This window comes from Somniosus microcephalus, chromosome 10, assembly GCF_052327205.1.
Source record: "Somniosus microcephalus isolate GS21.2 chromosome 10, FLI_Smic_1.0, whole genome shotgun sequence".
Lineage (NCBI taxonomy): Eukaryota > Metazoa > Chordata > Chondrichthyes > Squaliformes > Somniosidae > Somniosus > Somniosus microcephalus.
Genome location: NC_140996.1, coordinates 158,457,578 through 158,469,812, shown reverse-complemented (window position 1 = coordinate 158,469,812; position 12,235 = coordinate 158,457,578). Strand labels below are relative to the sequence as shown.

Below are 12,235 nucleotides of genomic sequence, written 5' to 3'. Positions count from 1 at the left end.
TGGTCGACTCAGAGCTGAGCTTGAAACCTCACATTCTATCCATCTAAACTGTTTGCTTCCAATTCTGCAACATTGCTGGTCTCTGCCTCTACCTCAGCCCCAGCACTTCCCTTATCCATCCTTTTTTGTCACCTTGTAGGTTCAATTTCTCCATTGTCCTACTCGCTGTCTTCCCATCCTCTATAAACTCCTAACTTGTCCAAATATCTGCCACCTGTACACTGTCCTGCTTACGGTTACCCATCACATTAAACATAAAATTCTTGACCGTATCCTTCCACAGCTATACCCTATCTCTGCAATCCCCTCTAGCCTTGTATTCTCGCCCACACCCTTTGGCCCTCTGACTGGCCTTTTGTGCATCGTGCCCTTGCTTTACCCCACAATTGATGGCAGATCCTTCAGTGGCCTCAGCTCAGCTCTCTGGAATTCTCTCCATAAACCCCTCTGCCTCTCTAATTATCTCTCCACATTTAAAACCTACTTATCCCATTTTTTTTCAACAAGTATTCAGTCGCCTTTCCTAACTCCCTCACCATGACATGCCATCTAATTCTTTATTTTGTTTTTTGTGTATCCAGGATGAGGAAAAGGCATCAACCCTGTGCAGCTCACTGCTTTCTGGTATCTGATTTTATCCACTTGTGCCAACCCCCAATCTCCTGGGAGAGACAGAAAAATAGAGATACATTACCAATTCACGAGTTCAATCTAAAAAATTCCTAACCACCTATTCATGCTTGGTCAGTGCAAGCCCCAGGTGATCCCAGACACTAATTATTTTCTAGAATAATTTAGAATTATCTCTCATGCAATGCTCACCTGACACCCGCTAACAGACTATAAGGAATAGGTCTTCGCTACCTTCTCTGGAATACAGTTTACAAGTTGATCACCCTGTGGGGGAAAAGCAACACTTCCAGACATGCAGTCTCACCACTTGCTTTCCCTGTTTGTAAGGGTGGCCACTAACCCAACTTGATCCTAGAGCCTCAAATGCATGATCTAATGGCATGATAGCCATGCCTTTAATAATCTCCTGGATCAGATCTTCTCTCCAGTGAGCACAAACCCAAGGCATCAAGTCTATCTTTGTACAGGAAACTTCGCGATATCCGGCACCGACGGGACCAAGCTGCTGCCGATCTATCAACTTCCGGATAGACCAGCGCTAATGTTGAAGGATATGGAGGTTTTCATCTCCGTATCTGACAACAAACACTGTTGCTTAGCAACAGCTTGTAAACACTCGGCCCGTACCTTGGAAGCGTCTCTGAAGCTGTTGCTAAGCTACAGAGACGCTTTTCAGAGCCTGACTGTTTTTATAAAAAAAAAAAATGCTAGGAGAAGGAAAAAAAAAACGAACCAAAATGGCTGCTGATTTCTGCCGTTAGATCGAGGTTTCCGGACATACAACCTCCGAATTATCTTTGTTTCCCTTCTCTGCATCTTCTCCAGAATCAAAATGTACTTCCGAAGGTACTAAAACTGGATTCAGTACTTCAAATGTGTTCCTAAGACCTTGTATAATCCTGTTTTGGTGGTACTGCTTTTAGAAACCTAGAAGATAGAAGCAGGAGTAGGCCATTCGGCCCCTCGAGCCTGCTCCGCCATTCAATGAGATCATGGCTGATCATCCAAATTCAGTACCCTGTCCCTGCCTTCTCTCCATATCCCTTTAGCCTTAAGAAATATATCTAACTTCTTCTTGAATATATTTAATGAATTGGCCTCTACTGCCTTCTGTGATAGAGAATTCCACAGGTTTACCACTCTCTGGGTGAAGAAATTCCTCCTCATCTCTGCCTGAAATGGCTTACCCCTTATCCTTAGACTGTGACCCCTGGTTCTGGACTCCCAGCCATCGGAAACATCCTTCCTGCATCTAGTCTGTCTAGTCCTGTAAGACATCCTTGTTCTTGTACTCAAACCCTCTCGCTACGAAGGCCAACATACCATTTGCCTTCTTAACCGCCTGCTGCACCTACATGCTTACCTTCAGCGACTGGTGCACAAGGACACCCAGGTCTCGTTGCACTTCCCCTTCTCCCAATCTATTGCCATTCAGATAATCTGCCTTCCTGTTTTTGACACCAAAGTGGATAATGTCGCATTTATCCACATTATATTGCATCTGCCATGCTTCTGCCCAATCACCCAACCTGTCCAAATCATCCTGGAGTTTCTCGGCATCCTCCTCACAGCACACACGCCCACCCAGCTTTGTGTCGTCTGCAAACTTGGAGATATTACATCTAGTTCCCTCGTCTAGATCATTAATATATATTGTGAATAGCTGGGGTCCTGGGACCGATCCCTGCAGTACCCCACTAGTCACTGCCTGCCACTTGGAAAAAGACCTGTTTATTCCAACTCTTGCTTTCTGTCTGCCAACCAGTTCTCTATCCAAGTCAATACCTTGCCCCAATCCCATGTGCCTTAACTTTACACGCTAATCTCTTATGCGGGACCATATCGAAATGAATTTGTAATGAATAGTCTGGGCATTACAGCCTGGGAGCCTGTTTGCTTTGGCTGCATTCTTCTGGCACTGCAATTCTAAATCTTTCCCCCCCTCAATTACTTACAATGATTAATTATATTCTTCCTTCTTAACTATACCTATGCAACTGCACACTTTTTTTTACATGATGGACTTTTTGCAAATCTTAAATCCACTTCCCCAATTAATCCAAATCCAGTTACAATCAATTTTGCTCTTCTAGATTACTGACTCTGCCACACAATTTAGTGTCCTCTGCAAATGTAATTACTGTACTGCCTATGTCCTCCAGATTACTAAATCATTAACACTCATGATTGGAGCCCACTGAAAAGTTACCCATTTTAAATGACCAACTGTTTAGCCAATTATATAATCCATTTTCTCATTTCATGCACCACACTAAGCTCTAACTATTTTGCACAATCCCTAGTGGCACTTTTATAAAGTGCCTTTTGGAAATGTAAGTAGATGTCTACTGAATTTCCTACATTACAACAGTGACTACACTTCAATAGATCAGTAGTTAGTTTCATAGTTAGCAAAACTATGAAGCAACAATCTGATTCCTGTATTGTTTAAAGTGACATACTATCTTTTTATATCTGTGTTCCATGATTTCTGACCACCTGTCCATAATGTAATTTTGTCCCCACACAGTAGATCCATTAGGCGATCTATTTAGCATCCGTCAATTCTATTATCTATGTCAGCTATTGTGGCACCCCAGGTATCATTTAAATCCTTCTACCTACATAGTTCCCCATCAGTACATCTAACTGATCTCCAAGAAATAATATTTACATTTGCCTTACCCTTCTCAATCATCTTATCTTGCCAACCATCCACATCAGATTTTAATGTGATCGTCAGTCTACTGATCCTTACGAGCAGCTGCCCCAACTGCCCCATCCTACTTGCTCTCTGACCTTTCTGCCCAATGTGCCTGCTGGGGGCTAATCTTGCCAGCTCCTTCCCAAACCACTCACACCTTCCAGCGCTGACCACGTGGACTCTGCCAGCAGATCAGCTATCGCCGCCCCTTTCTGCATCTCCTTCCAGAATGTTTGTTCACTTCTGGATAAGGCCCTTGCTATCCATGAGCTTATTGTGGATGATTGCATCGACATCATAGCCTTGACGGAAACTTGGCTAATGGGTGATGATACCTTACCCCTTAATGAAATCTCCCTGTCTGGCTATACCTTCCACCGCTTTCCCTGTTGAGACTGCTGTGATGGTGGTGGTGTGGCCCTTATCACCAAATCACACCTTGGTCTTTCCCCCCCCCCACTCCTCTGGCATCTTCTCTTTTGAGCATCTCACCTTGTTCCACCTCACTCGTGTCTCCTTTAAAATCCTGGTTCTCTACCGCCCACCCAAGTACCAACCAAGTTTCTCACAAAGATAACTTCACTGCTTTCCTCCTTCAGCCTCTGCACGGAGCAACTTCTCATCCTCAGTGATTTCAACCTCCATCTCAACTCAACTCCTGAGTTCACTGCACTCCTATCCTTCCTTAATCTCTCCCTCCATATAAACTCCCCAACCCATATTCACAGCCACCTCCACAGATAAGGCCACTTCCTCGTATCCCTCGCCACTTGCATCCCCCTTTCCATCCCAGCCCCACTTCCTTCCTTCTGTGTCTGCCCCACGAAAGAAACGTTTCCCCAAGTCACTTACAATGGCACTTTCAATTTCCCAACTTTAGCCCTTAATTCACCATGACGTTTCTCCAGCTCAATCACAGCCTCATCTCCACCTTTGTTACCCCTGTCACCATGAAAACCATTACTCACTTTCACCCTCATCTCTGCTCACTTGAATCCAAGGTTTGCAGACTTGAACATTTATGGCGGACAACTGGTTTAGTCCTTCATTGCCAGATCTAGCTGGATCACAGAAAGCACTATTTTGTCCTCCTCTCTGCTGCCAGATCTGTAGACTATTGCAGGATTATCCTGGAATGCAAATATAACGCCTGGCTTCTCTTCTCCACTACAGATTGTTGTCTTTAAATCCTTCTCCCCTGCCTCTCCTCCACCCTCCCCTCCAACAAGTGCGAGGAGCTCATGGACTTCTTTGTCACTAAGATTGAGACCATCTGTTCAGCTGCCTCTGCCGCTTCTCTTCCTTCCCCTAGCCCACCGGGCTAAACTTCCCCATGCCTAGCCCTGAACTCGCATCTTTCTCTAGTTTCTCTCCTCTTGTCCATGAGACCCACCTCCTGCTTCCTCGACCCTATTCTCACTAAACTGCTGACTACCCAACTTCCTTACTTGACCCCCATGTTAGCTGATATTGTTAACAGTTCCCTTTCCTCAGGTGCTGCACACCTCTTCCCAAAAAAAAAAAACCCACCCTTGACCCTTCAGTCCTTGCAAACTACCACCCCATCTTCAACCTCCCTTTCCTCTCCATGTCCTTGACTGTTTTCTGGCCTCCTAAATCTGTGCCCACCTTTCCTGCAACTCCATGTTTGAACCCCTCCAATCAGGTTTCTGACCCTGCCACAGCACAGAAATGACCCTAATCAAAGTCACAAATGACATCCTATGTGACTGTGATAATGGTGAACTATTCCTCCTCATCCTTCTTGACCTATCGGCAGCCTTAGACATGGTTGACCACACCATCCTCCCAACGCCTCTCCTCCATTGTCCAGCTGAGTGACTGCCATCGCCTGGTTCCATTCTTGTTTGTCCAGTTGTAGCCAGAGAATTACCTGCAGTGGGTTCTTTTCCTGCTACCTCTGGAGTTCCCCAATGATCTATCCTTGGCCCCCTCCTATTTCTCATCTACATGCTGCCCCTCGGTGACTATCACCTGAAAACAAAACGTCAGGTTCCACATGTACGCTGAAGACACCCAGCTCTATCCACCGCCACCTCTTTTGACCCCTCCACTGTCTCTTATAAGAACATAAGAACATAAGAAATAGGAGCAGGAGTAGGCCAATCGGCCCCTTGAGCCTGCTCCACCATTCAATAAGATCATGGCTGATCTGATCCTAACCGCCAATCCACTATCACAGAACCATCTCCTGAATCTAACCGAATTAGACACACGCAATAGGAGCAGGATCAGGCTACACGGCCCCTGGGCCTGCTCCGCTACCCACAGGGCCATGACCGATCAGAACCTAGACTCATGTCCAAATTCCTGCCCGCTCCCCGTAACCCTTAATTCCCTTTACTTCTAGGAAACTCTCCATTTCTGTTTTAAATTTATGTAATGGTGTAGCTTCTAGTGCTGGATTATCAGAAATTTACTCCAACTAAATATTGCGAAGACCAAAGCCATTGTTTTCTGTCCCTGCCACAAACTCCGTTCCCTAGCCACTAAGTCCATCCCTCTCCCTGGCCACTGTCTGAGGCTGAACCAGACTGTTCGCAACCTTGGCGTCCTATTTGAGCCTGAGATGAGCTTCCGACCACATATCTGCTCCATCACCAAAGCAGCCTACTTCCACCTCCATAACATTGCCTGTCTCTGACCCTGCCTCAGCTCACCTGCTGCTGAAACCCTCATCCATGCCTTTGTTACCTCTGGACTTGACTATTTCAGTGCTCTCCTGGCTATTCTCCACTCTTTCACCCTCCATGAGCTCATCCAAGTCCTGTTCACCCATCGTCCCTGTGCTCGCTGACCTACATTAGCTCCCGGTCAGGCAATGTCTCCATTTTAAAGTTCTCATCCTCATTTTCAAATCCCTCCATGGCCTCTCCCTCCCTATCTTTGTAACCTCCTCCAGCCCTACAATCCTCTGAGATCTCTGTGCTCCTCCAATTATGGCCATCCCAATTTTAATCGCTCCTTCATTGGCGGCTGTGCCTTCAGCTGCCCAGGCCTGAAACTCTGGAATTCCCTCCATAAACCTCTCTGCAGCTCTATCTCCTCCTTTAAGACACTCCTTAAAGCCTACCTCTCAACGCTCCTGTGAAGAGCCTTGGCTGTTTTACTAAGTTAAAGGTGCTATATAAATACAAGTTGTTGTTGTTGTTGTTGATGGTGATGAAGAAGCAATCTGAGCAGTCCACCACTTTGTGCTTTCTTCTTTCCATCCTTGGTGCTTCAGACTGCTTGTCCGACATACAGTTCTGGATGAGCAGAAATTTTCTCCAATTAAATATTGGGAAGACCGAAGCCATTGTTTTTGGTCCTCGCCGTAAACTCCGTTCCCTAGCCACTGACTCCATCTGTTTGAGGCTGAACCACACTGTTCGCAACCTTGGTGTCATATTTGACCCTGAAATGAGCTTCTGACCACATATCCGCAGCATAACTAAGACCACCTATTTCCACCTCTGTAACATCGCCTGTCTCTGCCCTTGCCTCCGCTCATCTGCTGCTGAAACCCTCATCCATTCCTTTGTTACCTCTAGACTTGATAATTCCAACGCACTCCTGGCTGGCCTCCCACATTCCACCCTACATAAACTTGAGGTCATCCAAATATCAGTTGCCCGTGTCCTAACTCTCCAAGTCCTGTTCACCTATCTCCCCTGTGCTCGCTGATCTACATTGGCTCCCGGTCAAGCAGCGCCTCGATTTCAAAATTTTCAACCTTGTTTTCAAATCCTTCCATGGCCTCGCCCCTCCCTGTGTCTGTAATCTTCAGCCCCACAACCCCCTGAGATATCTGCATTCCTCTAATTCTGCCCTCTTGAGCATCCCTGATTATAATCGCTCAACTATTGGCGGCTGTGCCTTCTGTTGCCTTGGCCCTAAGCTCTGGAATTCCCTGCCTAAACCTCTCCGCCTCGCTACCTCTCTTTCCTTCTTTAAGATGCTCTTTAAAACCTACCTCCTTTGAGCAAGCTTTTGGTCACTTGCCCTAATTTCTCCTTATGTGGCTGTGTCAAATGTCTTGCAGTACTCCTGTGCAGTGCCTTGGGAAGTTTTACTATGTTAAAGGTGCTATATAAATACAAGTTGTTGTTGTTGGTGCAGGTGTGCTGTTCTCCAGATGTGCTCAGGGTGCATCTATTTAGCTTAACAGGAAATAATTGTTTTGCTATAGGAATACTGAACTTGGCTTCATTCTGTGTGGGAACAAGTATAGATTGGGCAATCTTGTGTAAGAAAACATCATATTCAGTAAAATGCTTAAGCTCACTTACTGTTTCCTTCAATGTAGTTAGCTGCTCATGCTTATTACAAATAAACTCCTTGCACTGCTTTCTTTGGAATCTTGCAGCACAGAAGGAAGCCATTTCTCCCGCCTTGCCTGTGCCAGCTCTTTGAAAGAGCTGTCCAGTTTAGTCCCACACCCCAGCCTTTTCCCCTGCAAATTAGTCCTCTTCAAGTACATGTCCAATTAACTTTTGAAAGTTCCTATGGAATCTGTTTCCACCACCCTTTTCAGAATGTGCATTCCAAATCTTAACAACTTCAGTCTGAAAAAATGTCTCATTTGTCAATTAGTTTAAATCTATGACCCCTAGTTATCGACCCACTTGCCAGAGAAAACGGAGCAAGTGAAACTATCAAAATACCTCAATTAGGTCTCCCCTTCTCTACTCTAAGGAGAACAATGCCAGCTTCTTCAATCTGTCCACATAACTGAAGCCCCTCATCGCTGGTATCGGCCTGGTAAACCTCCTCTGGACCCTCTTTCGTAGTTTCCGCCCCCCCCCCCCCCCCACTGATGTTCGACTGCTTGGCCTGTAGTTACCAGGTTTATCCCTCTGCTTTTTTGAACACGGGTGTAACATTTGCAATCCTCCAGTCCTCTGGCACCACTTCCATATCCACAGAGGATTGAAAGATTGTAGTCAGAGCTTCTGCTATCTCCATTTTAGCTTCCCTCAGCTGGACTGGGTGATGCCAGTTTAGTACCTCCTTTCTATCTATGTTTATCCTATCCAATATCTGTACTTGCATCTCTAGGATCACTTGAAATGTGTACAGCTCACATTTGTATCGGAAGTCCTCCCTCCCTCCCTGATCCTTAGGCCATACCCTTTATGCATGTCCCAACTCCATCCCATGTGTGTCTTTTAAAATGAGAGCGAAATGAGTTAGAGAATTGAATGTTGAAATGTGGCCCATTTCTCCCTAATCCTAACCCCCATAGTCACAACTCTTCCAAGTAAATAAGCTTTTTCTGCCAGCACCATGTTCATTTTCCTTCTCCTTCTCCCCCCTGGCCTGGTAATGCACCGTGGGACATTTTTTATGTTTGGTGCACTGCTTAAATACAGGAGGTTTTTATTATGTCTCTCCTGAGAAATTGTCCTTACTGGAATCCTTGGATTAAAATGAAAGTTTTAACCACAAGTGAAAATCAGACCTTTTCGATATATTGCTGTGGACTATAATCAATGGGTATATTTTAGTGCTTAACTCCATACTTACTCAGTTTAAACAGTGTAAAATTTTGTACTGATCGAAGATTAGGAGTGTAAGTACTGGAAAGTAGAACACTTTTGGCACCCACTGTCCATACTGAGCCGTTGGCTATATCACTTTGTGCTGAGTCCCAGTGTTCAAACGGTAACATTCTAGCAATTGTGCCACCTAATCCAAAATGCTCAAGCAGCAAGCAATAACAATGGACAATTTATAATCTATATTCAGATTTTCTTTGGTATTCAGTGTTTTGTATTTCATTTGTTTACTTTTGGGTTTTCTTAGCTATAAACCTATCATTGACTACATTGATGCACAGTTTGAGGCCTATCTGCAAGAAGAGTTGAAGATTAAACGTTCATTGCACAATTATCATGATTCTCGTATCCATGCCTGTCTGTACTTCATTTCTCCCACTGGCCATTCTCTTAAGTCACTAGATTTAGTGACCATGAAAAAACTGGATAGCAAGGTAGGTCAAATTTAGATTAAGAATAAGGTTCTGTTAGGATGAAATTCTTGTTGATCATCATGGAAATTGAAAATGTTGTGTTACTTGCTTATTTTCCACACTTCTTCATTACTCTTGAAGGCATATTATTTCCTTTTTATAATATAAAGGATTAGAGAATTAATTGCCTAATCCAGCTGTTCCTACCTCCTGTCACTCTATTAAGTAATGCGATATTGAATGTATCACGTCTGTCTCTTCACCACAAGCTGCTTGGGAGCAGAGCCCAGCAGTTGCAGTTCCCTAACCCAGCCCTCATTGTAGAGTAACACCAAAATCTCACTTTTTTAGTTTTTTTTTCAATCTATGTTGGCAAGTTTACTAATTACAAATTAAGGAATGTAAGTCCTTAATGTTAATGCTGGTATGTGTGCATATACAAGAAACTTTTTTATACGGGACCGGCGTGGTGCCGGTTTATCAAAAAGTCCAGTATAGTGCAGTAATATTTTTATAAACATCTAGTATGTGTTTGCTTTGTCCTTGTTCAAATGTGGTGTCAGTGCTCATGTTTTTTTTTTGAACTCTGGAAGATGAAGCAGCTTTTGATCTCTGGAAGATGAAGCAGCTTCTTTCTTTGCCATTTTATTGGAAAATGATGAGACGGTATGGATAGAAGACCTGTTGGAACAAGATGCATTCTTGCTGGCTTTATCTTGCACCCATTTCCTCAAAGGAAAAATCGCGTGTGTTATAAATGTGGCATAATTTCTTCTTGCATAGATTTCTTTATTTCAAAAGTTATCTGTTTTGCTATTTTTAACATTATTACTTCAGAACATTTTTGACTCTTATTTGCCTTATTAATGAGTATCTAGAAGATTATCTGATTTAAGGGATTAAGTTGATGAACATGAAAGCATGAGAACAAGGGCAAAGTGTTTTGTATGTCTTCTGAACCCATTTGTTAAATTAATTGACTTCATTCTTTGTACTTCTGTGCAATTTCATAGGTTTTGATACTTTTTCAATGTAGTAGCTGCAATGTGTTCCATATCTTTTTGTGCCGTGGCATTCATAGAAAAGGATTTATGATTAATTTTATTACTGAGACTTGGCAAGAAAGAATGTAGTTGATTATCAGGAAATTCTATGTTAAGTAGGTTCTTTGCAACACTTTGTTTGCTCACCTTAGGGTTGTAGTCACACGATGGGTTTGATTGAAGATGGCCCTTCAGCCCATTGTGATCTTATCGTTCAAAATACCAACTCATTCTATTACATCATCTGGCTGTTCTTAGTTGAGTCCAATTTACCAACCTCAACCACCCTTCTTAGAAAACCATTTCATATGTTGATCATCCTCTTCCTCCCTTGTAAAGAAATACTTTACAAGGGAAACTGTGCAGGGAGACAGAGGAAAAGGAAGCAAGGATAGAAGCAAAAGACAGGAAGGAGAAAAGCAAAAGTGGAAGGCAGAGAAATCGAGGGTGTAAATCAAACAGGGCCACAGTAAATAATTCTAAAAGGACTAAGAGTGTTTATATAAAAAAAAAAAGCCCGAAGGCTTCGTGTCTTAATGCGAGGAGCATTCGTAATAAGGTGGATGAATTAGCCGTGCAAATGGATGTAAACGGATATGATATAATTGGGATTATGGAGACATGGCTTCAGGGTGACCAAGGCTGGGAATTTAGCATCCAGGGGTATTCAGGAAGGACAGGCAAAAAGGAAAAGGAGGTGGGGTAGCATTGCTGGTTAAAGAGGAGATTAACACAATAGTAAGGAAGGATATTAGCTCTGATGATGTGGAATCTGTATGGGTAGAGCTGAGTAATACCATGGGGCAGAAAACGTTAGTGGGAGTTGTACACAGACCCCCAAACAGTAATGCTGAGGTTGGGGATGGCATTAAATGGGAAATTAGACGCGTGCAATAAGGGCACAGCAGTTATCATGGGTGACATCAATCAACATATAGATTGGGCTAACCAAATTAGTAACGATACTGTGGAAGAGGAATTCCTAGAGTGTATAGGGGATGGTTTCCTGGACCAATATGTCGAGGAACCAACTAGAGATCAGGCCATCTTAGACTGGGTATTATGTAATGAGAGAGGATTAATTAGCAATCTTGTTGTGCGAGGCCCCTTGGGGAGGAGCGATCATAATATGATAGAATTCTTCATTAAGATGGAGAGTGAAGTAGTTGACTCAGACTAGGGTCCTGAATTTAAATAAAGGAAACTACGATGGTCTGAGGCGCGAGTTGGCTAGGATGGATTGGGGAACGTTAGTTAAAGGGTTGACGGTGGATAGGCAGTGGCAAACATTTAAAGATCGCATGGATGAACTACAGAATTTGTTCATCCCTGTCTGGCATAAAAATAAAAGAAAAAAGGTGGCTAACTAGGGAAATTAGGGATAGCATAAGATCCAAGGAGAGGACATATAAATTGGCCAGAAAAAGCAGCAATCCTGAGGATTGGGAGCAGTTTAGGATTCAACAAAGGAGGACAAAGGGATTAATTAAGAAGGGGAAAATAGAATGAGAGTAAGCTTGCAGGGAACATAAAAACTGACTGTAAAAGCTTTTATAGATATGTGAAGAGAAAAAGATTGGTGCAGTCAAGCGTAGGTCCCTTGCAGTCAGAATCAGGGGAATTTCTAATGGGCAACAAAGAAATGGCAGACCAATTAAATACATATTTTGGTTCTGTCTTCACAAAGGAGGACACAAATAACCTCCCAGAGATGTCGGGGAACATAGGGTCTGATGAAAGGGAGGAACTGAAAGAAATCGGTATTTGTAGGGAAATGGTGTTAGGGAAATTGACGGGATTGAAGGCCAATAAATCCTCAGGACCTGAATCTACATCCTAGGGTACTTAAGGAAGTGGCCCTAGAAATAGTAGATGCATTGC

At 43.6% G+C, this 12,235-nt stretch overlaps 1 protein-coding gene across 3 annotated transcripts in view; it reads left to right on the top strand.

Moving 5' to 3' along the window:
• Positions 1–12,235, top strand: part of septin10 (septin 10) — an 82,356-nt gene that overhangs the window by 18,976 nt on the left and 51,145 nt on the right. For all 3 annotated transcript variants that reach the window (XM_085999032.1, XM_085999030.1, XM_085999031.1), the window contains exon 4: positions 9,146–9,332. In XM_085999032.1, the coding sequence (XP_085855158.1) occupies positions 9,146–9,332 (187 nt within the window). The remainder of the gene's footprint in view (positions 1–9,145; positions 9,333–12,235) is intronic.